General features: G+C 35.1%; 6 protein-coding genes across 6 annotated transcripts; 4 read left to right on the forward strand and 2 right to left on the reverse strand.

The window, feature by feature from the left end:
• Nucleotides 1–297: 297 nt before the first annotated feature.
• SAPINGB_P003503 (uncharacterized protein) lies at nt 298–3,597 on the reverse strand (the record flags this gene model as incomplete). Its single annotated transcript, XM_031998221.1, has 3 exons — nt 298–484; nt 573–3,490; nt 3,541–3,597. The coding sequence occupies 3 exons, from the start codon at nt 3,595–3,597 to the stop codon at nt 298–300; spliced, it is 3,162 nt and encodes a 1,053-aa protein (XP_031854112.1).
• Nucleotides 3,598–4,092: 495 nt separating this feature from the next.
• Nucleotides 4,093–4,491, forward strand: SAPINGB_P003504 (uncharacterized protein; the record flags this gene model as incomplete). The annotated part of the gene is made up of 3 exons (XM_031998222.1): nt 4,093–4,231; nt 4,299–4,412; nt 4,469–4,491. 3 exons carry the CDS (start codon nt 4,093–4,095, stop codon nt 4,489–4,491), a joined length of 276 nt encoding a protein of 91 aa, XP_031854113.1.
• A 1,028-nt stretch (nt 4,492–5,519) lies between these two features.
• SAPINGB_P003505 (uncharacterized protein) lies at nt 5,520–6,904 on the forward strand (the record flags this gene model as incomplete). Its single annotated transcript, XM_031998223.1, has 2 exons — nt 5,520–6,624; nt 6,690–6,904. 2 exons carry the CDS (start codon nt 5,520–5,522, stop codon nt 6,902–6,904), a joined length of 1,320 nt encoding a protein of 439 aa, XP_031854114.1.
• Nucleotides 6,905–7,054: 150 nt separating this feature from the next.
• On the reverse strand, nt 7,055–9,688 carry SAPINGB_P003506 (uncharacterized protein; the record flags this gene model as incomplete). The annotated part of the gene is made up of 1 exon (XM_031998224.1): nt 7,055–9,688. One exon carries the CDS (start codon nt 9,686–9,688, stop codon nt 7,055–7,057), a length of 2,634 nt encoding a protein of 877 aa, XP_031854115.1.
• Nucleotides 9,689–12,613: 2,925 nt separating this feature from the next.
• Nucleotides 12,614–15,034, forward strand: SAPINGB_P003507 (uncharacterized protein; the record flags this gene model as incomplete). Its single annotated transcript, XM_031998225.1, has 1 exon — nt 12,614–15,034. The coding sequence occupies one exon, from the start codon at nt 12,614–12,616 to the stop codon at nt 15,032–15,034; it is 2,421 nt and encodes an 806-aa protein (XP_031854116.1).
• A 3,574-nt stretch (nt 15,035–18,608) lies between these two features.
• Nucleotides 18,609–22,203, forward strand: SAPINGB_P003508 (uncharacterized protein; the record flags this gene model as incomplete). Its single annotated transcript, XM_031998226.1, has 2 exons — nt 18,609–20,191; nt 20,259–22,203. The coding sequence occupies 2 exons, from the start codon at nt 18,609–18,611 to the stop codon at nt 22,201–22,203; spliced, it is 3,528 nt and encodes a 1,175-aa protein (XP_031854117.1).
• Nucleotides 22,204–25,152: the final 2,949 nt, after the last annotated feature.

Consider the following 25,152-nt stretch of genomic DNA (forward strand, 5'->3'; position numbering starts at 1 on the left):
GCAAAATTCATGCAAATAAAAAAAATCAAAAAAAAAAAAATTCCATCTTTATTGTTAAATTTTGTCGAATCTTGCCAAAATTTATACATCTTGAAGTTAGCTATTAAGAAAAAAAATATAGAGCCTTTTAAATGACTTTTAGACTTAAGTGTTTTGAAAGCTAATAAGAAATTTAATAAATTAATTAACATGGTTCTAATTCTTGATAATATTCAATTTCATTAATGTATTTCATTATTTTGTTTCAACGCATTCATTTTACAACAATCTAAATCATATTTCCTTCATCTTCACCATTTATTTGGCACCTTTGCTGCGCTTGCGCTTCTTGGTAACGGCACTCAATTCCTGTTCCATAATTTGGCGTGCATCTGCAGTCTTACGCTTGCCATTGGCTGAGCTCTTGAGCGAAACAACACCACCCTTAGCGGCCGCATTCTTCACAGAAGAACTGTCCATATCAGCATCCATGGGAATGGCAAACCTAAAACACACTGGTTAGTTGTGAAAAATAATTCTTCTATTTTTTTTTTTTTTTTTTTTTTGAAGAAAAACAACATTTCTATACTTACTTGCTCATGTCTATCGAGTTTATCAAATCTAGCTGTTTAGCCTTGAGCTCAGACACAACCTCATCACCAGCTTCCTTCAGATCCTCTTCCAAAGTAGCTTTCAAAGGCACGAACTTGCTGGTCGCAGAAGCCTCATCCAAACCTTTCGATGATGCAATTGACTCATTGGCTGGCTTGGGGATTTCGGCATCAATAGCCTGCGACACCAAATCACGGAAGTACAACGAGAATTTGCGCACAGTCTTGGAGAACATGGCCAGTGTTTGGTTCACAGGCAGATTGAGCTCTGCAGCAAGTGATTCCATGTCCTTCTTCTGCAGACCAGAGCCAAGCAGAATTGCAGACTGAACGCTAGACAAGCTCACACTTGCATTGGGAACCCGGTCCATAAAGTATAGGAACGAGAGTGTGGGGAGAAGATCCACAATGACGTGGTAATCCAGAAGACTGTTAGCGTAGGACTCAAGACGTTTAAGATCGAAGGGTGAGAACAAAGCATCAAGCTCAGTCTTAGACAGTGGAGCAGGACGAGGGAGTTCAGAAGTTGCCACTTTGTCGCCCTCACGAATGCTAAGCGACTGGATGGCAGAAAAGTTACGGAACTCATATGCAAGCAAATTCAAGAACCGCTTGTGGAAGTCGGATGCAAACTCCGCAAGCCACGTCTTTTCACGGCCCTCGAGAACCTTAAGCATCACACAGGTATGCTCACCAGTAAGCTCGTTGGCAGTCTGACGTAGATAGACAGGAGCGTATCCGGCGCGTTTCCAGAACTTGTTGAGCTCGGTTGTCAAACCATAAGACACACCGAGGTAGTGCAGGTAATAGGGTGAGATCTCGCTCAGCTTAAGAAGCAAAGGTGGCATAGCCTTAGGGTCGCGGTACTTAATGTCGTCAGCCAGCGACGCGCTCTCCAGCTCAGAGTCAGACACCCGTGAGACGGCAAAGTCTTGTTCAGACTTGGCCGTACCTTCGCTCAAATCAGTAAGTTTACCCTCAAAGTAATCCTGCAGTTGTTGCAGTGCCCGTGCACCGTAGCCCATGTTCATGTAGTCAGGGTGTGTAGCAATACGCACTACACGGGCACCAGACAATCCAGCAAACGAATCGTCTTGGAACTGCTGCGAAATAGTCCATGGGATCAAATCACCTCCAGCTCTTTGGCCACGCGAAAGACTGTTGTGTACAGATTCCTTGGAGATTTCACCTTCGAGTGCAAGCTGTACGACGCAAAGAGGTTCGGGAAGCTTCTTGTCGTTTTCGTCAATTGGTGGCAGCAGCACGTACAACTGGTGTGCCGGGGCATCAGAGAGCAGTTGCAAATCGTTAGGCGAGTTCTTGTAGTGACTAGCAACGTAAAGAGCCATAATCTTGTGCAAAAAGGCCTCCGAGACTGGGTGGTATGAGAAAAGTGTATCGCGGTTGATGTAAAAAAGGTTGCACTGCGATGGGTGGGGGCAGCCCTTGTTTCCCAGTCTATTTGTAGAAGAAACAGTGGCATCTAAGCACAAAAGCTTGTTGAGCCATTTTTCAACAGGGTCGCCAGGTGCGTATCTGATAGGTTCTTCAAGAGTGACTTCCTTGAGAGAGCGAACACCAATATGCGAACTTTCAGAGTGTTTGCCATGTCTGTCAACAACATTGAGTTCGGGAGCAGATTTCTTGGCGGTTTGCTGGTTGCGAAGTTGTTGGATAAGTTTAAGAGAAAGAGAGCGGCCAGTACCTTCGTAACCATTAATGGTAGAAGCCATAAAAACAAGATAAGGACCCATAAGTTTCTTTACAAGAGGAAGAGGAATAGCGGCAGCTTCATCAATGACGACTAATTCGGCCTGGCCCAAAACGTGGGAATCAGAGGGGTGAATGTATTGAATGGTTTGTCTGTGAGAGCGGAAAATGTTGACACGAACAACGGCATTGTTGAAAGATGGGTTGGTAGACTGGATAATGTCGTAGTCAAGGTGTTCGTCATAACCCAAGCTGTCAAACCCCTTAAAAATAAACTCGAACAGAGTCTTCAAGTTTTCAGGACTTGGAGAGGTGATGAAGATGTTGGAGTAGCCGGATTCAATAGCAGCAGCAATGGCAACACCCAAAGCAGCAGACTTACCTCGACCTCTGCCGGCAGTCAAGGTGACAGTGTTGTTGAGCGTCTTTTCAGAAATGGCATCAATGAAACTCAAAATAGCCTTGGCTTGGTCCACAGTTTTGGCAATGTTGACAAGAGGACCAGCAGGCTTAACGTCTTGGAGAGACTCCTTGATCTCCAAAAGTTCTTGGGCATGAGGAGTCAACTCTTCGTCATCACTCTTAGGGGGGAGAGCTTTAACCTTCTTACCACCAGAAATTGGCAGCACGTTGAGTTCATCATCAACAACAAGACAGGTTTCGCAAGAGCCGAGGGAAAGCAAAAAGCGCTCATTAAATCTGGCAACGACATCATTGTGTGCTTCAGTTCTGTATCTGGAATGGACATCCATGGTCATAGTGTAAAGCTGTTTAAGAGACGTCATAGACTTGAGCAAAATGACAACAATACCACCACCTTCAACAGTCTCAATAGTTCGGGCAAGAATATTAGGAGTAAGAGCTTCAAAGTCTTGAAGAATGCACATGCCGTAGGTGTTACCAAGAATCTTTTCTGTTTCCTTGTAGTAAACATATCGGATATTTTGAAGGCTGATAAAGAGCTCGAAGGGATCTTCCTGGTTGACTTCTCTAGTACCGCGCTTGATTTCCTTCTTAATCTTAGCCTCGCGTTTCTTACGATGAGATGAAAACCCGAGAAGCTTATTTTTGTAAGCCCACAAAACAGACTTGTTCATTTTGATGTCGGCAGCCGACATGAGATAATGCAAGTTAGGCAGCTGGTTACGAGCCTTGTCACCAACAATGACAAAAAAACTGCGTTGTTTTTCCTAGGATTTCGGTTAGCTGAAAATAAATATATAGCTTGGATCAAGCATACCTGAACACCATTTCGGATAAGCGCAGGAATACGCGAATCAATTGCCTTCTTCACCATTGTTAAAGGATTTGATGTTGATAATAGATGTGTTAAAGGATCTTTAAAGGGTTGAAAAAAAATTAAAAAATTACAAAATTAAAAAAATTAAAAAATTTTAAAGCTGAAAAAGATTATATAAGCTGATATTAGGGTTTTCCAGCCTCACTGGATTATCTTTGAGTTGCCAACAGATTTCTGGCTATGGTCAAGGAACAGAAAAAGTTGGAATATTGAAAGATTATAATAAAAACATTTGGCAATTTTAAAAAAAGATTTCATTTTTCTTTCATATAGATATTTTTTAAATCATGAAAACCATCAGTGTAGCGGAGCTTTTCTCTGTTGAAAAGATTTTCAAATTCCTTAAATGACAAATTTCTTACGTAAATTCCTTTTTAGGAATCTGGAGATTCACGAGCTCTTCGCCCACAACCACCAAAAGTTTTTTTTTCCAACTCACTGCTTATTACTACTCACCCAGCAAAAATCACCATAATAGAAGTTAATACCATCATGTCATCGTCAGAACCCCTATCACCACCTTCTCAGGCTGAACCCGAATCTAAGCAGCGTTACGATCCCTCGTCATTTCTTCACGAAATCACTGGGAATAATGTTATTGTCAAGTTGCATTCCGGCATTGAGTATCACGGTACGTGGATCAAGATTTTAATACTATGATAGAGAAAAAAAGAAAAACAACTAATGATCTTTTTTAGGACGTCTGCAATCCGTGGATGGTTTCATGAATATTGCTTTGGAATCCACTAAGGAAGTAATTAACAAAAAAGAGATTATGGACTGGGGCGATGTATTTTTAAGAGGCCATAATGGTAAGTACTTAAAAGTTTTTTACTAGGCACATGAACGTACTAACAGAAATTTTTAGTGATTTACATTTCAGCAGCATGAATCGATCCTTTTTCTTTTTAATTTTATGACCCCCATTTGTATGATACAGAACGTAATGTTTTTTCTAATGAAAACCTGAATGACCCCAATTATGACATCGTAATCTACTGTTTAAGAAATCTTAGGCTTACTGGAAATATATATATATATATATATTTTTTTTTTTTGTATTTTGGTTCATTTCACTATCGTTTCATCGATATCAAAATACAATATTACGTGTTTTTATAGTAACTATTTTGCTTCTTGATCAATGAGGTTAAGTCGGTGGTCCCTTGTTCGTAATAGAGTATCATATAACCTGATATAGTAGTATGCTAAGCATGACCTCCTTTTTTTCTAACCTCCCTTCTTTCAAATTTGATAGGATTTCTCCCTATTTAAAAAATAAAAATTGATTCACTTAAAAAAATTGAATAGTATCTTAGAAATAAAAGAGTGAACGAATCGGGGGTTTCCTAGTTTGTGAAATAAATTGACAATATTTGCTTTGCTACTTTTGTGTAAGTCGTGTATGTGACTTTTTTTCCTCTTCTTCTCCAGACACTGTTACTAAAGCATATTTTCGCACTACCACCGCAAAATTAAATATCCGTTTGCAACCAAACAGCTTTTAGAAACGCAAACCTTTATACAAAACTCTCTATCTTCCGATATAATAGATATTACCGGGTTTCCATAAATAATACAGGTTGAACAAGCTATTGGCCTTTGATGTTTTTCACTTCTGCTTATTTCCATCTTGTTCCTTCTTTTTGAATCCACGAAACAACTCTCAGAATTAACAATCCAAAACCTTGAACAAGAGGCATACAAATATTTACAAAAACACTAAACCATACCTGCCAATATTTCCAGATATCTGCCTGCCACAGTTACTGTGATATTCCATATCAACTGTGGTGTATCCAGAAGTCCTATGTCATTCGAACAGTATCGGTAGTTACTTACAACACCGCACCATATATATACGATAAGGCCAAGCTGAACTATCAGTCCCGTAAATCACCATCACGTCAAAAGAAACAATGCAAGTACATCCAGAAAACATATCTTCTAAGCCTTCGACCCCAACAACATTTTCCAATAAAAAGCGCAGGCGATCTGTTTCAAAACCAGATCACAATGAACAAGCAAAACCCCCAGCCATAGAGCCAGGAGAAGCGTTGCTAGAAAGTCCAAATCAATCCTCCGGCAAAGGTAAACGAAAGGGTAGACACCAGTTTGAAAAAGAACATAGTGGATTTTCTTCCTTTCGGTTAGCAGGCAGTTATATTCCAGAAGAAGTCCAAAAACGTACCAGACAACGACGTGCCATAATACACACTTCCCAAGACAGTCAGCCCAGAAATAGTGAACAAAATCAGGTCGCTCAAAAAAACAAATTGTTTTTCCGAATTGGCCCTCCGTTTAAAAGAACGTGCCAAAACTTTGACATGGTCGATTCAAAGGGCCAAAATATATATGCGATTTTGGACTCAAGAATCGATCGAGGATTTCAACTAACGAACGAGGGCTGGCTAACGTACAAACACAATTATATCACAGTTTCAAGTTCTTTCTCTCTAACTACTTCCAATCCAGTTGAATATGGTGTTATTCCCAAGAGCAATATTTATGCTAAAGCAGGCAATACCCAGTTAATGATTCGCTACTTTTCTTTAAGAATGGTTGCATTTCAACTTAACTCCAACAATACTTTGACAGAACGAGAAATTTTTCAGCAATCTGCAAAAAGAAACCAATCTGTTTTGTATCCGTCTATTTCGGTGGTTCCTGGGAAACTTCCGACACATGATTATATCAAAAATAACACAACCTATCGTTCGCTTTTGCGCCGCAAAATAATTGATCATGATATCTCTTACCGCAAAACGGATTTGGGCCCATTTGCTCAATACTATCCAGATCCTTTAGGCATTCATTATGTTGCTCTTTTTGAACGTCTTCAATTTTCTGGGGGAGATGGCCAAAGATGCAAACTGGTTATCCAACTTGTAGCAATGTTGGAAAATGAAATACCATATGTTGTTTCTTGGAGTGAAACACCTTATTTTCTCTTGAGGTCAAAATCCTCTTTTCTCTACGAAAATCAACCTGCTACTTCCAAAAATTGGGAAGATAATGCAAAAAGTGAGTTTTGATTATTTTTTCCTAATTAAGATTTTGTATTTTTTTAACCTTAGTTTTTTTTACAGCGAATTCATTTTCTCCATCATCACCAGATTCCAACTCTCCTCCAGTTCAAAGAAATAATGATTTCTACGAGTCATTAACAGTTTCCTCATCTTCCCCCTCAAATCCTAAAACAAATAATGATGAAACAATTATTTTATTGGATGACAACAGCGATTCTAATAACAATATTTATAACGAAGAAGACGAAGAATCCGATTCTGTAGTTCTTTATTAAACGAAACAATGTTATTGTTTTTGTCAAATAAATTATCAGTGGAATTATATATTAAAAACTATTTAAGCATACTAGAATCAACAACTTGTAAAATTTTGTATTATGTGGGTAATGTATAATTTTTTTATTTTTTTTTCTCAGATTTCATTTTTAAATCATAGCAAGAAACATCACTGCAATTGCACCAAAACCTCCCAGACCGGCGCTAATGATATTTCCAGCATTGGAAGTTACTGCACTAGATGTTTGAGATGAAGTTTGAGCACCGGAGCTAGAAGTTGTTCGAGAAAGTGTAGTAGCGGTTGCGCTTGAACTTGAACTTGAACTTGAACTTGAACTTGAGCCTGATCCAGAGTCAGAGCCTGAATCGCTGGCGTTTTCTGTAACGGTTACAACATTTCCATTGGCATCGGTGGAAACAGTAACAACGGCTCCGCCAGCACCACTGTCACTGCCACTTCCACTAGCACTTTCAGTGACGGTTACAACATTTCCATTGGCATCGGTGGAAACGGTAACAACGGCTCCGCCAGCACCACTGCCACTGCCACTTCCACTAGCACTTTCAGTGACGGTTACAACATTTCCATTGGCATCGGTGGAAACGGTAACAACGGCTCCGCCAGCACCACTGCCACTGCCACTTCCACTAGCACTTTCAGTGACGGTTACAACATTACCATCAGAATCTGTGGAAACAGTTTCAACGGCAGATCCATTTCCGCTGCTTGTTCCAGTAACAGTAACCACGTTTCCTTGAGAATCAGTAGTGACTGTGACAACACCACCACTGCCGCTTTCACTGCCAGAAGCACTTTCATTAGATTCACCAGTAACGGTTACGACATTACCATTAGCATCTGTAGTAACAGTAGCAACACCACCGGAGTTAGAAGCCGAACCGGAGCCCGACGCTGATTGGGTTTCTTCAGTGGTGATTATGTTACCATTGCTATCAGTTGTTGTGACGGTCACGATTCGACCACCGGCAGCAGCCCCAGTTCCAGAAGCAGAGGCTGCAGAGCCAGAGGCAGCGGATCCTGAGGCAGCGGATCCTGAGGCAGCGGATCCTGAGGTAGCGGATCCTGAGGTAGCAGAGCCGGAGGCAGCAGAGCCGGAGGCAGCAGAGCCGGAGGCAGCAGAGCCGGAGGCAACAGAACTAGAGACAGCAGAGCTGGAAGCAGATTGAGTTTCTTCAGTAGTGATGGGGTTACCATTGCTATCAGTTGTAGTAACAGTCACGACTCTGCCACCTGCAGCAGCTGCTGCTCCCGTTCCAGAAGCAGAGGCTGCGGAGCCGGAAGTAGCAGAGCCGGAAATAGCAGAACCGGAAGTAGCAGAACCTGAAGTAGCAGAACCAGAGGCGGCGGAACCAGAGGCGGCGGAACCAGAGGCGGCGGAACCAGAGGCGGCGGAACCAGAGGCGGCGGAACCAGAGGCGGCGGAACCAGAGGCGGCGGAACCAGAGGCGGCGGAACCAGAGGCTGCAGAAGCACCAGAAGCAGAAGCGGCGGAACCTGAAATAGCAGAACCTGTGCCAGAAGCAGAGTTAGTCTCAACAGTGGTAATAGTGTTTCCGCTGCTATCAGTCGTAGTAACAGTTTGGAGAGCCCCAAGAGCAGCAACACCTGCAGCAGCGCCAGCAGCGCCAGCAGCAGCACCAGCAGCACCAGAACCCGAACCAGTTTCAGAACTAGTGGCTACGGTTCCCGAGCCAGTCAATGTAACAGTGTTACCGCTGGCATCTGTTGTTGTTGCAAGAATAAGGCCGGTGGACTCGTTGCTGCCAGAAGCCGCACCAGTTGCAGATCCAGACGCCTCACCACCAGATACACTCAAAGAAGATCCAGCGGCTGATGCACCTTCAGTAGCATTAGAACCTTCACCTGTAGAAGATGCGCCAGCCGCGCCTCCCTCTGTTCCAGATGCTGCGGAATCAGATGTACCGGATGTACTAGCAGCACCCGAAGATTCAGAGGCACCGGAATTACCAGCAGCAGCACCAGATGCACCTGCTTCAGATCCACTAGTTCCACTAACAGTCTGTGTGACTGTGGCAGTAACATCAGATCCACCTTCAGTAGCCCCACCTTCAGAATTACTCTGGCCTTCGCTGCCTGAGGCGCCACTAATAGTTTGTGTAACTGTGGCAGTATCAGTATTTCCATTTTCGTTTGCTGAAACAGTACCTGAAGCGTTGGAGCCACTGACAGTCTCTGTAACAGTTGCGGTATTGTCAACACTAGCGACAACAGAAGCGTCCGAAGCACCCGAAGCACCCGAAGCACCCGAAGCACCCGATGTACTAGCAACGCCAGATTCCCCTGCAGAAGCTGAACCAGAATTACCTGATGGTGTAACAGTGGTTGTAAGAGTTACGTCTCCGGTCTCGTTAGATCCAGCAGCGGTAGAAGCTTGTGTTGAAGCTGTGTTGGCATTTGATGCTAAATTTTCAGCAGTATTGCCTGTTCCAGTTGCTCCACTATTGCCAGAGGTAATTGCTGTAGGAGTTGGACTGTTTATTGGGATGAGGTTTACAGAAAATAGTCCTGCAAAACCAGGAACAATTCCGTCGGCAACACTAATTAGAGAATTAAGAGCGGTTAGGGCAGCAACACCCGTCGCAGTACTGTAAGCTTGAACATATGCTGAGGCTTCTTGGTTTGTTGCAAGAACACTGAATGCACTTTCCAAAGCAACGTTTTGCTGGGAGGTTACTGGTAAAACAGCAGATGTGAGTAAAAGCAGAAGTGCTTTTTTCTTAAGAGGTAAATTTGAAATCATTTATTTTTTTTCTATCTTTTTTGTATTTACTGTAAAGAATTAAGTGCAAGCGGATTATTTATAGGATAAAAAAAAAGAAAAAATAATAAAGAAATAAAATGAGGAGAATTAAAATTATCAAGGCTCATGGAGTTAGAGGAGTATTTATACAAAGAATAAGGACTTTCATTCAATAATAGACTTTTTTGGTTTTAAGACCTTAATAAACATTATACTCATTATACTTACATTTGAAAACGCAAAAATGATTTCACAAAAGCTTATTGTCCCACGTTCTTCAAGAATGTTTCTTCTACCGCTATTTTTCAATAGCAAACTATAATTTAAGTAAAAGGTTGGCTGGGTTGACTAGGATGGGTTCAATAGGTTTATATGGTAAATTTTTTAATAAATAAGTTTTATGTGCCATTAAAAAATCATTTTTTTCTTTCCCATATTCTCAATTTTTTTATTCAAATATATTTCTGATTTTTAAATCAATTGACTTTTGAAAGGTTAAAGCAGTTTGTTTTTATCTCTCTACCCGTCAGGTAAAGTAAAATACCAAAACACTTTATTTCAATGTATTCTTTTTCCTTTCATTATAATAAACTTATTTTTGGAAATTATTTTTTTTAAAAAAAAAATATGAAAAATCTCAATTTGTTATTCTTGAAAGTTGAAAGGTTGCTTAAAAATGAAAGGCGTTAACACTTCCATTTATCTAAGGCAAGCAAAAAAACAAATACGCAATATATGGCATTATGTCATGTGTGACATAATTCAAGCCATAAGATTTGGAACAGAACAAAACATGAGATATTGAGAGGACTGCCACACTGTGCATTTATTGTAGGAATATACTCATTGAAACAGGTCAAGGTGAGAAAAACCAAGACATTGATCTGTAATGGTTTAGTGCTAAGTCAGAACAAAAAAGAAAACTTCTTTAACAAGAAATTGTTTGTTTTTTTGTTAAGTTTTTTTAAAATCTTTACGCCTTAATTTTTTTTCTTTTCCAAAGCCTGAATTGAATACAAAAGAGCGAAATTAAATTCTTTTTAATTACTTTATGATTTATTTAAAGAAGAAAGTTTAGAAATACGTCAAAACAATGGGTTCAACCGATTAAGAAAAAACTTTGTTTTTTTACCAGATTATCTTCAAAGATTTTAAAGCATATCAAGCTAACTGAAAATAACGCCCTTAAATACATAAATATTATTATCACTCAACCTCATTATTGTTATTTTTTGATCTAAAATAAGGCTGTGTAGATATCCTTTGGTAGGCGGATTCTGAATAAAAACCTGGAAACTGCTAAAACGAATGCTTTTTGGGCTGACCCGTTCCAAATAGTTGATTTGGGTTTTAAAGCAGGTCACATTTTTATAGTTTATTTGTGAATTCCCAAATTTATGTGTTAATATACATTCTGTGATGACCATGATCACACCGCATAGGATATCCTTAGAGTTTATTTGCTGGATAATAATAATGTCATAGTGTCCCAAATTTTTTAAGCAGAATGATATTAAAAAACTGTAACATCTCGCTCTATTTTGTTATTTGGTTTTTTTTTGGGTACCTCAATTTCTTTTATTCAAAATAAAAGTAGTATTAATACTTATTAGAATATTAAAAAAAATCATCAGATTTAAAATAAGAAGATCCATATTATTAATATTTGAAAATATGAATTTTTTTTTAATCCAATTGGTTTTGTTTACTAGAACCCATTCAAGACATATTTAGCCTATCGATACAAAACTGCTGTATTAACTATTTTAGCATGACAACAAGTTTTCATATTAAGGTATGATATTTTTAACTAAGAGGAAAATTATGTTTAAAAGTTATTTGAATTTTCATTAAAAGAAAATATTAAAACTTGAGGAACATTTAATTGACATTTTGTTGGAAAGAAAAAAAAGGCGAATTTCTTATTGTTAAATGTTGAAAACAGAAAAAAAAAATTAGACTAATTTGTAAAATCAGAAAAATGTCTTTCGCCATAATCTCGTTCAACACGGAGAGTTGAAAACTGCTATTTGAGAAATATGTATATAAAATCCGAATCCGAATCCAAAGCCAAAAGGATTTTGTGTCGTACTTCTTTTCCGAAGGCTTAAATGTAAGAAAGCATGGAGGCGTTTAAGGGAAAAGGCATGCTTTCTTCAAGGCTTTTTGGGCAAAACTTAAATAATAATGAGGTTGATCGGGCAGTGCAATACCCATGATCTAATTCAAAGTTATTACCTATCATTAAATTTATGAATATAAATGTTTAACCTTTTCATTGAAACAGTAACACTAATTCTAAGAGAACAAATAAAATTGATGTTTTTTTAACAAAGGTCGTGCTTTAAAAAAAAATGAAAATGATGATTTATTACCTATTGAAAAGAAGAATAAAAAAAAGTGTTCTCCACAACTTCCCTCTTTGAGTTGCTGGATCCATTTATTTAAATTATACTTTTTACCCCACAAGTTTCTATTGCTCTTTTAGCGGCTCTGAATGAAAAAGGTTGAATGAAATTGAAAATTGGCTACCGCCATTTGAATTTTGTTGAAGAAAAGACATTAACTTCCAAATTATTAAGTTTGGTAGAATAAAACAAATGAGAAAATCAAAATATTAATGTTAATATTTATTTGGTTATTTTAGAAATAATAATATTTTTTAATTGTTAGTATTTGGATTTAAATCCTTTTAAAAGACCTAATTTGGAAGCCTATATTTTTTTGATGATGTAATTACATAAATATTATTCAATTATGTAATTTTATAATATTGCTGATGTAATTAATTATTTTTGATTACTAAGTATTAAAAAATTTTGGAACACCCTTAATCTTTGGTTTTCAATTGAAATGTCTATTTCAAGGAATTGTGATAGCATTTACCTAAACCCTTTTTTATGGAAGTATTTTGAACATAATTAAATGAATGATAATATTAAACCGGTCGATGATCAAAGTCTGAATAGCTTTGAGTCGGCCCTTCCAATACAGACAGAGTCTGATGCCAACTCTGCAATTTCTAGTAATGAGCCTGCAACTGCAGTTACCAACACCAAGAAAGAACCAGATGATATTGTTACTACACTCGAAGCAAGTGGTGAAAATTTAAAAGTTTCTGATAAAGGAAATGCTAGTTTTGTTTCTGATGATGATAAACCTTTAGACAGTAATGATAAGTCAAAACTCGAGACAGAAACAACCCCCAAGAGTGTAACCAATCCAATTAATAAAAGCGATGCTGCGGAAGCTCTTTCACCTTCTCTTGAGCCACATTCTACAGATGATAGTGATTATGAGCCTTCTACAAATCAAGCCATTTCTTCTATACCTGGTTCTGTAACAGTAGTCCCATCTGTTTCAATAAGTTTGGAGGAAGTCGTGGAGCCAGCACTATCAGTTACAGAAAAACCTATTAGTGATGATTCTACAAAAGAAGTGGATAAACAAGGAGCAAAAGCTGTTGAAAAGACTGATCTTGAAATAACGACTGAATCTACATTTAATTCAGATAGGGATCCGGCACAAGCAGAAATAAAGGCAACACCCGAATTAACAGAGGAACTGGCGGCCAAGGAATCAACAGTTCCTACTGGTGAAAAAGTCTTAAATAATACCCTTAAATCCACGGAGGAGAATACTAGTGAAGTAACAGTGGATTATAATGAACAAGAAAACTCGATACCAACTGAAAAGGCCATGGATGATATTGATAGAGCACTTAATAATGAGGATGTTGTATATTCATCAGATGAGGAAGGTAGGATTTCTTTGCCACATGCTAGTTCTGTAAATGATTTATCTTCTAAAGTCAATATCGAAAAGAAAGAAACTGATTCTTTGTCTGATTCTTCTTCGGATTCCTCTAGTTCAGATTCTGATTCAGATTCCGACTCGGAAGATTCTGAGGTCGAATCTGAGGCAGGTTCCAATGGCGATGATGCTGAAGCTGAAGATGAGTTGAGTCAAAGCAAAACTAATAAACGGAAAAATAAAAAGGGAAATGCTGATAGAGCCGATTTTGAGGATGATGAAGATGACTATGATTCTAATGAGCCTTTAAAGACTATAAATGAAATAGTTGATGAGCCAGCACCTAAACTACCTGAAAGTTTGGTATTAAATGAAAACACACAAATTGAGTATGCCGGTACAGTTTTTACAGTATCCGAAAAGTCATTAGTTATTTCAGCGGGTGTGTCGGGCGAGTTTCGTATTCTTAATGAGAATTCAGTTTTTTGTTTTGAAGATAGAACACCAATTGGTGTTCTTTATGAAACATTTGGTCGCATTCAGTCACCGATGCATATGGTTAAGTTTGATAGCCCAGAACAGGCACTACCATTTAAGTCGAGGATTGGGGAAAAGGTTTATTATATTGTTTCGAACTCATCTTTCATATTGACTGACACCATCAAGAAAATAAAAGGATGTGATGCAAGCAACATTCATGACGAAGAAATCCCGGAAGAGGAACAGGAGTTTTCCGATGATGAAAAGGAACGTGAAAGAAAACAAAAACAAAAACAAAATAAAAAGAAGAAAAAAAGAAGTAAAAAGGGAAATAATACTAAGAATGGTATGCTACCTGAAGATGCAGACAATGACGCAGTTACCTCTAGTGACAATGTCACTGGTAGCAGTGTACCTCAAACAAGCCAGAAGCGTCAGAATGATTTACAAGATTCTCAAGAGCAACCAAATCGCAAACAACGAAGATCTAATAACTATAAAAATGGATTTCCCAATCGAATGCAAGAGTACAATCAACCAGTTACTCTGGGATCTTTTCCACAACAACCATATTCATCTCAGCAGCAATATCAACAACAATATGATGGAAGACCGATGGGCTATGGGCCACAACCAACTCCTGGTCCATATTGGGGCCCAGCTGGAGGATCTAATGGTTCAATTTCAGCTAATCAAATACCACCTGAGCAACTTCAATTATTACAGCAATTAGCATCACTTCAAAACCAGCAGCAAAGTGGATACAATTATGGGAATTCTGGGCTTAATTATGTAAATAATGGAGGAAATATGGGTTATCAAATGCCCTCGATGAACATACCTAATGCAGCATCATTGATTATGAATGCAGTAGGGTCTAATAACATTTTGGCCTCGCTTGGGCTTCAAAATCAAGTCCCTCATTATAGTCAGCAACAACAACAACAACAACAACAACAACAACAACAACAACAACAACAACAACAACAACAACAACAACAACAACAACAACAACAACAACAGCAACAGCAACAGCAACAGCAACCTCAATATAATAACTCTTCTGGAAGTTATGGCATGCAACCTAATGAAGATGATGTAGATGAGAATTGACTTTAAATAATAAAATTATATAAAATTATATACGACATAGAAAGTTTTTTTTTTTTTTTTGAGTATTTTTTTTGAGTATTTTTTTTCTTTTATTTTTTTAAATCTAGGGGTAACCAAAAACCTGCGTATAATAATGAATAATACGAAAACAATATAATTGTGTAACCAGTTATATACCTTAAATTTGAATTTATTGGCTTTTTTTTTCTTCCTTTCTTTTGTTTCTTCTTCTTCTTTGTTTTTCTTTTTTGGTGATTAACTTCATTTTAGCTAGACAACTTGGAATCCTTAAAAATGAGAATTGGGTATCATGCATTAGCAGAAGAACCTGAGTGGCTTCAAATTAATGCTTGTATACATTTATTTTTTTTTCTTTTGAAATTCTATAGGTTGAGCACAAAAAGGGGACTACGATGTTATTGTCTCTTCTTTGTGTTTCCTGTTTATTATTATTAAAGAACAAATACCGAAATTTCAGTATACTGTTTTTTTTTTTTCGAAGTATTGTTAAAGAAATGCAATTTCTGTTTCCAATGATCAGCTTAATAAACTGGCTATTATGATTAATTTGTATATGTCCATTAAACTTGTGTTTTTTTTTTTACTAGATATTGTTCAAATGTAATAAACCAAATTTAGAAGAAGAAAAAAAATTTTTTTATTAAGATTATTCATAACTTTGGGGAAGTATTTTTTTTTTCAATAAAAAAACCCAATGAGATAATCAAAAGAGTTGCAATAAAAGAGAATGATGATTTAGATTGTTATTTGATTTATTAATATTTTTAAGGGTCAATGTAAAGAATTGAATTCCAATAACCAAATGACATTAATTATTTTCGGGGTTCTCCTAGATGAAATACAAACCTTTTATATTTTTATTTTTTGAAAATAGAAGCTTGATTATTCTATCATATATAAAAAAATTTAGAAAAAAAAAAAAAAAAGAACGAGACCTAAAAAAAAAAAAAATTCTAAATAGAAGGATACTTTAAGAGCTGAAGAGATAAATCTCAAAGTAATATAGTATCTATATATTATCTGTATATTATCTGTATATATAAATATATATATATTTTTTTTAGCCTCTCACTTTAAAGTAATTCTATGATATAACTTCTAGTTTATTTTTACCACAATAATGGGATTTTGAATCAACGATGGTCTGCTTCTTTTTTGTCGGATATCCCGCTAAAGAGTTCCAGTCGATTTCCGATTACACACTAGTGCATATATAGGCTTTGGATATACGAGCGCTTTACATAACAAAACGCGCATATATTTTTTCCTAAATTTATCAGTACAAGTCTTGCCCGGGAGAACGAAAAAAAATAAATAAATAAAATAAATAAATAAATTTATTTATTTATCATTTAAATGAATAAAAGTCAATAATGGTTAGACAAATGTTAAAAAAAAAAAAGACATTCAGTTCAAGCTGAAAATTTCAATCTATATATTAATTAAATTACACATTAGAACATCGGCCTAAGAAAAAAATTTTTTTTTTTTTTTTAGTTTATTTTAAATTAGAAATTTTTGTTTATATCTTTTCTATTTATCTTTTCTTTTTTTTTTATTTTCTATTTTATTTTTATTTTCAGATTAGTCGCTCGCCTATTTATTATTTTTCAAAGACTTTTCCATGATTTATTTTATATGCAGGAAGACCAATATAAGATCTTAGTTATCCCTTAATAAGCACTAAGAAGTTTAATTTTTTTTTATTTTTTTTTATTTTTTTTTATTTTTTAATTTTTTTTTTTTAAATTTCAAAGGCTTACTAAGTGATATTTGAATGTGAAAATGGAAAGATAGAAAGAGAACATCAGATTTTATACTCGGTTATTTAGAAAAACATTGGAAGCATCACTATTTAAAAAGATATTCTGATAATGATAGCTAAAGTAGGAGTAATGTTATATGGTCTTATATTTTATTCTCTTTTATTCTATTTTGCTTTAGTAGAAGTGGGAGTTGCATACTTGCTCTTTTCTTCTATTTCTAAAATCTACGAGGGAATAAAATCTATTTTTCAACTTGAAAAAAAAAAAAAAAAAAAGAAAGATGATAAGATATCTAAGAAATAGGCTAAAGCACATGCTTTTTATGTAAAGTTTAAACATGAAATGTGAATCTTTAGTAATATGAAGTCATTAAATACCAAGATGAAAAATAGAATAAAGTATATAATACTCTATTTTCTATATATATATATATATATATATATAAAGTTTATGCTAAGTCTTTTTTGAGTAGAGAATACGCCCTTGAATTAGCTGTCGCATTATGGTTTGCATAAAAAAGACAAAGACGTAAATCAAGTTTTTTGTTTGTTTGTTTGTTTTTTTTTTTTTTTTTTTTTTTATTTATGAATTATTATCACTTATTATTACGAGGAAGAAAAAAAAAATAAAATGATGGTAATATATATAGTTTTAATGATGAGATAATTATCTTATTCTGATTATAATTAGAAATAAAGTTGAAAAATAATGATTTTATTAACTATTAAAAAAAAAAAAGTGAAAAACAATCTCGTGTTAGAAATTTGTTATATATATCAAATTATTTAAATATATATAATTACAAATGTGAGTTTTTTTTTTTTTTTGACTTCACAAAATGTAAAAAAAAATCCATTTCCATTTCATATCTTTTTATAAAACTTAAACTTATTTTATTTTATTTTAATTTTTTTTTTTACTTTCGTTTCTCTTTGGTAAAACATTGTGAAGTCCTTTTTTATGATCGTTATCATAATGCCCTTTTTATTTTTATTTTTTCTTTTTTTTCTTTTTTTTCTTTTTTTTCTTTTTTTTCTTTTTTTTCTTTTTTTTCTTTTTTTTAACAGCAAGTTATCAAATGTAGATTTAATTAAGTCTTCGCTTAAAAGCTCATTTCAACAACAACAACAATAATAACAATCCTTTTTTTTTTTTTTTTTTTTAATTTGGGCTGTCTAGAAAAAAAAAATAAAAAAAACTTTGACCATATTGAACTATTGAAATTGGTTTGTACTATAGATACTATAGATATAAATATATTATGACTTTTATTTTATTTTATTTTTTTTGGTTTTGATTTATCTCAAAGCAGAGAGTCAGCTTATTATGTCCTCTCGCAGCAAATTTTTTGATCAACCGAGCTCTGCACAAATCATCATTTTTAGCTTCCATTTATTATATAGTTTAAAAAAACTAAAAAAAAAAAAAAAAAAAAAAAACTTCAAGTTACGACCCGCACCAGATATTTAGGTTTACTACATTTCTTCCGTGTATTATTATTATTATTATTATATACATTTATTATATGAGAATATTTTATTATTAATTGTATATATTTATTAAATATATATATATATATATTCATTTATTTATTTTATTATTATTATTATTATTATTATAATATATTTATATATTTCTTTCTTTCCTCTCCCCCCTTCTTTTTCTTCTTTCTTTTTTCCCTCTACTCCCCCATTCCACATTTCTTTCTTAAACCATCATGGATTCTAGAAAATGTCTACTGAACTTCTCATAATAATATCTATCATAAACAAGCCAATTGTCAAAATATGAAAAAATTCCCAGCATATCCCTATGATCCTACCAAAGACTCAAGGCCCCCCAGAAATGATGCAACCAGACCTTCTCAAAGCCTCGATCATTGTCTGCCCAAATCCCATATCCAACAACAATACACCAGCCAATCTCATCAACAGACACAAGTCTCTACGGCCCCACCTCACACCACTTTTCCACAAAATTCCTATTCTTCACCCGGTGTCACTAATGCACCGGAGGTCCTCCCGCCATTACCAACGTGGCTCCCTTCTTCTCAAAGGGTTATACATTCGTCTCAGCAGCAGCAACAGCAACAGCAACAACTACAACAACAACAACAACTACAGCATCAGCATCAGCAACATCATCAGCAACATCATCAGCAACATCATCAGCAACATCATCAGCAACATCATCAGCCAAATCATCAGCATCATCAACATCATCAACATCATGATCAGCATCATCGTCAGCATCATCACCACCGGTATCAACAATATCAACTACAGCAACCACAAGAACAACATCAGCAGCTACAATTTCAACATCAGCAATACCAAAGATTACCACCATCCCAGCAACTGCCATTTTACCAGCAGCAACAGCAGCAACAGCAGCAACAGCAGCAACAGCAGCAACAGCAGCAACAACAACCACAACAACCACAACAACCACAACAACCTTTGCCACAATCCCATAACCCTCATCCATACAATAACACTCTTGTCCCTACTAGTACTAGTACTAGTCACCTCCATTCTACCCCTTCAGTATATCAGCGTCTTCGCAGCAGCCCCTCTCCTGTATCTAGACCCCCTGTCAATGAGAGGCTCTCACCAGGATACAAACCATCTATCCCAGTATCTGGCCTGCTTTTTCCCGAGGCCAATCCCCCTCTTCCTCTTCCTCCTTCTTATACAAATTCTAATAACCCCACCATCAACTCATTATGTGTCACACAAACTCCTGGGACTTCTTCTCCAAAATATACAACTTCCTTGGCAAATATTAAACAATTACCTCCCCTACCATATACAGAACCCACATTCATTAAACCAGAATCTACTACATCGGGCCACCCAAACTCCAGCTATGGCTCCTTCTCGGTTCCTACGACCTCACCAAATTACTCCGTCCCACATACCATATCTCGGTCTTCGACGTCATCGACGTCCTCAGCAACTTCTGCTTCATCTCATAATGGCTCAATCTCTTCCATTTGTTCGACTTCAGTCTCTGGTGCCTCAAGCTCACAAACTTATTCCTATACCCAACAATGCCCAATTTTATCTCTCCCAGATAATATTAAAGGCATGATTTTTGACGCCCTTCTTATGCCATACACAATTCCTCGACAAAAGTTTTACTTGAATCCGGAATACTTGTATCAAACTGATCTCATCAATTTTTCTTCAACGTGCTCTTTTCTGCGTAAATGTGTCTGTACTCAACTCTGGTCCAATATTGCCATTTATTCGTCAAACTTAGATTTGTCATTTCTTGAGCCTCCATTCGATAAACTTAGAATACCTTCAATAGAAAATGCCAAAATGTCAAAACAACGATTGGCTAAACTTGAGAAAAACAAGTACTGGTAAGTTTGAGGAATTCTTTGATTTTAGTTTTGTTCTAATTCTAATTTTTTTTTTTTTTTTTTAAAGCCTGTTGTTATCGTCACATAAGTTTAAAAACAACACTCAAATACCATTCCCCATTTCCATACTGCAATATGCAAAAACTTTATCCTTTGATACTGATCTCTCCTTCACTTTCTTGAATGGCCAAGGCTTAGTTTCAACTCAAGAAATCTACAAAATAATCAATCTTCCCATCATGGCTCCTACAAAGCTTCGCATGGTTTTGCACCTGTCAAATCAAACGGCTGTTTTAAAGTATATTGAACAGGTTTTGCCATCCCAGCCCACTCTTTTCTTGAGCCTTCACATTCCAGATAGTCAAGCTATTCGCCAAATTTGTCACTCTCCAATTCTTGTCGAAAGACTCATTTCTCTATCTCTCATGGGCACAAAGTTTCATTTTGACAAGGCTTCATGCAGAGCTTTAGAGGCTCTCCATGCTCTGGAATTCCTTCATTTGCCAATTGATAACAAACTAATTAGCAATGACCGCGATCAATTCAATCGTAAGACAAGAGACTTGTTGATCAATCACTTCAACAAGCTTGTTTCACTGCGTGAAATCAGAATCTACAGTGAAGACATGAGTATCCCCCTTAACCGACAGTGGCTACCCAAAACTGTTGACACACTTACAATCAATGTATTAAGTTTGCGCAAAACACCTCACATTAAGGAAGATCTTTTTGATGGTGTTAAACATCTAACCATCATTTGCAGCCCAAATAGAAAGCCACCGGTAGTTCCTTTCCCCTTTCGCAATCTTGAATCATTAAGTGTTAACCGCGCTGAAAACCAGTCAGGGTCTATTAAACGTTGCTACGATGCCATCCGTACTTTAATCCACAGAAACACTCGGATTTCTAAACTCAAATGCCACTATGTCCATCCCATGGACATGAGCGTTATAATTGCTGGTAGTCGAAATAGTGTTTTCCAAACCATTGTGGATGAAATTTCTCTGGATTCCCACATTCGGTTTCGTCTTTCTCGTCTTGCTGACCCCTTTTACCAGCCGGGATCTTACAATGATGACGAGGAGAATAGAGTGACAGATTCAGATTCCGACTTGGATGCCATGAATGGCATTTTGTGGTTTCTTAACGTGGACTCGCTAAGTGGTATTCTTCAAGAGCTTTACAACTTTTCTCATCTTAAAAGAGTCCGTCTTCCTGTTTTGGAATCGTGTATTCATTTTATGGACATTGTTATGCTTGCGAAGCGTAACCCAGTTATTGAGTCCTTGGTTCTGGTGTACCGAACACAGAATTATGAAAACTACATTAGCTCTCGGAGGCCTGATATGAGTTATGTGAATAAGTTTTTTTTTGAAAAAACATCCGATGATGAAGCAGCTGATAACAGAACTCGAACTTTTACTCCTAGTATTACAAATCCTAGTAGTGGCAGTGGCAGTGGCAGTGGCAGTGGCAGTAGCGGTAGCAGTAGCAGTAGCAGCAATAATGGTAGTGGGAGTACTCATGTATTTGGGTCTTCCTCGTCAACACCATTAAATATTAATGCCAAGAATAGCGTTAATGCCAGCAACTCCAGTAATACAACTAGTAACAGTAGCACAAAAACTGCCGACTTTGCCGTTCCTGCACTTTTGACGGGGCTTCAACACCACAATTTTCAACAACAACAACAACATCAGCTACCAAGAATTATTGGCCAATCCGGGAGCTTTGATGCAACACAAACTTCGGTTATAACGACACCACAACCGAACTTTTCTCTGGTTCATAGTCATCCGATTTTGACTGAAACTTCTCCAGTTTATCCAGTGTCCATTAATTCCGAAATCCGAGGTAGGGACCCCACAAGCTCGAAATATCAAGTGGATATGAGCCGTCTTTTCATTCTTCTAAATCCTGAAGACCAAGTGTGCTCACTGAATGAGTTTAAACCAGTTGATCATGTTGCATACTTTTATTCAGATTTGTCTTTATGGAGAGGGCTAGCCTGAGTAGAGTTTTCTTTAATTTTTTTTCAAATTTTTTTTAAATATATATGTATGAAAAAACTACAATAAATAAAGTATTTGGAGTTTAAATTTTATTTTTTATTTTTATTTGAATTGGACTTTAGTTTGATTTCAACTAAATTCTAGAATCTATAAATGATGCATTTTGTAGACTTTAGAGTTTGTCAAAGTTCGTTTTTTTTTTTTTTTTTTGTATTTATGCATAAGGATTTTTGTTCTGTTTTTGAATACTATTGATCTTAAGATGACAAAACGATGATTATGGTTTTGTAGATGTAGATAATCAAAAAAAAAAAAATCTCAATCAAATATTTTATCATATCTATATATATATATATTCGTCAATAATTTTTTTTTTCTCTGTTCAATTCTAAATTTTTCCGGTTAATATATGTCAATGCAGTAGCATTTATTATTATTTATAACAGATTTTTTTGATTTTAACAAACCAAAAAAAAAAAAAAAGTATTTCTACCATTAATAATAGCTATATATATGATACATGTGCAACAATACTGTGTTAATAGACTGTCAAAAGTCTTTTTTTCTTTCTTTACTATTTAAAGGATTCCATAATAACAAGAAGAAAAGAAAAGAAAAGAAAAGAAAAGAAAAGAAAAAAAAAACACGAGACAGGGGAGGAATTTGGCCTGATAATGCGCTTGGTTACTTTAAGTAGACTTCGATCCAATGCTTACTAGCGCTACTATCCTGTGTTTATAATATCGATCAACTTGAAAAAGAAAAAAAAAAAAACTAATATTTTCCAGTAATACGTATCAACCTAAAAGTATTTAAAAAAAGTTTTATAATCATCTTCAAAGTTTGACTTGGAAAAGTTGAATGGTGGATTGTTTTAAATTTTTTTTTACCCTCAAGAGTACTACTGGATTATGTTTTTTTTTTATTTTATTTTAAGGGTTATTATTACTGAAATATGCTTCTCAAAATAGGTGAGAAAAAAAAATATTCTCCAGGAAACAAAAAAATAAGGATCCGGTGGATTCCGCTATTGATTATTCCATAAATGAACCTTATACTTTTACAAATTTATATATATCATATGGTGATAATACGCAGGTTTATACTTTAGGTACATTGCTTTTTGTATAAAAAAAAAAAGAAAGACAAAAAACATGCTACAACTGAGCTAGTATAATAATAGTGTATGTACAAGGGGTTAGAAATTAGATCTTGCGATACCATAGTGTGTGAAAAAAAAAATCAAAATGATTTCTCGAGGAATTTTTATTTAATTTAGTTAAAATTTTTCAATAATCATTTTAATTTTTTATTTATTTAATGTTCTCTCAACATCAACCACGTAACTAAAAAAAAATAAGCGATTATTGATAATGTCGAAAAAAAAAAATACAAGTCCAGAATGGGACGGCAAATTAGTACATTTATTATTAATTTAGCACTTATCCAGATCAATTCAACTTCTTCTTAATGTTTTTTTTTTATCATCCCATATTTTGGTTTTTCAGATGAAGCTTTTTGAAGTTTATTCAAGAAGAATTCATCAAAAAGTTATGAAATGGAATAGTGATAATTGTTATTTTAATTTTTAGTATTCTTCTACTATTCTTTAATTGTTATCATTATCATTATTAAAATCATTAAGTTAACATAATAACAAATAGAAGGATAGAACAGATGCTGATCTTATATAATTCTATAACCTTTGAATAAAAGCAAGCAATAATGACAAATAACAAATAACTAAATCAACATAATTTTAATGTAATAAGAATAATAAGAATAATAAGAATAATAAGAATAATAAGAATAATAAGAATAATAAGAATAATAAGAATAATAAGAATAATAAGAAAAATAATAATTAGGATCCCTAATCCAAATGTTGGGCGTTTTATCAACATTCGAGACAAACAGTAGCTATTATCATACTTACATGTTGGTAAACTCGACTTTGAGACGACCATCATTTTTTCTTGTTCTCTCGTTTCTATTCTCGCCCTCCTTTGACACCCCGCAGTAACATATGTGGATGACATCTATCAAAATTTCATGGTTTGGAAAACAACATTTTTCTATGAATGGATACGTTATAATATACCGAAAATGAACAAAGTATATATATGTATAAAATATAATATAAATAAGGGCCAAAGAAAAATGCTTTAGATATCTAAGGTTCTCCAAAAACCTTTTTCTCTTAAAGTATGAATATAACCGATTGACACATTTTTAGTTATATTCTCTATTGTTTTTTTAAAGGATTATATTTCAAAAAAACAAAAAACAAAGCTGCACATAATATTCCTAAAGAAAATATTATGCGAAAAACAAATAGCAAAGATCATTGATTTGCTCATTTAATATATATATTACAACCATTGAATTACTCGTTAATTGAATATTCAACATTTTTTATTCATGTTTGAAAGCTGTGAAAAATTTAAGTGATTTTGATTTGCCAAGTAATAATATTTTATAATGATGTAATTTCGATAAATGTTACTAGAAAAATCAAATAGACTTTTTTTTCTTCTTTCTTCTTCTTTCTTCTTTATTTTACCGCTCAAATTATCATTTATAACTTATTAGTACTAAAATGGATATGATTAATTATCAAGTAAAGGGTTTTACTAAGCTGCAAACTTCTTAAACCTGTTAAAGAAAAAAAAACAAATTATTCGTCAATGATACTTGGAAAATTGCGTATTTCATTAAAAAAAAAGTTCTTTGTGGGTCTTGGGTATTCAACACTGAAATTTTATTTTTCTTTCGAGCCCACAGCTTTAATTTTGGTTTCAATTAACATGGATTTATTTTATATCGTGAAAATGTAAAAAAAAAATGTATATAATTATTGATTGAGAAAATCATTTTTTCACATACTTACTTTATCAAACAAACATTTTCAAAAATAATGCCCATGGGGGAAGTTTTTATGTTATTTTA

The sequence above is a fragment of the Magnusiomyces paraingens genome (assembly GCF_902498895.1).
Source record: "Magnusiomyces paraingens strain CBS 517.90 genome assembly, contig: contig3, whole genome shotgun sequence".
NCBI lineage: Eukaryota > Fungi > Ascomycota > Dipodascomycetes > Dipodascales > Dipodascaceae > Magnusiomyces > Magnusiomyces paraingens.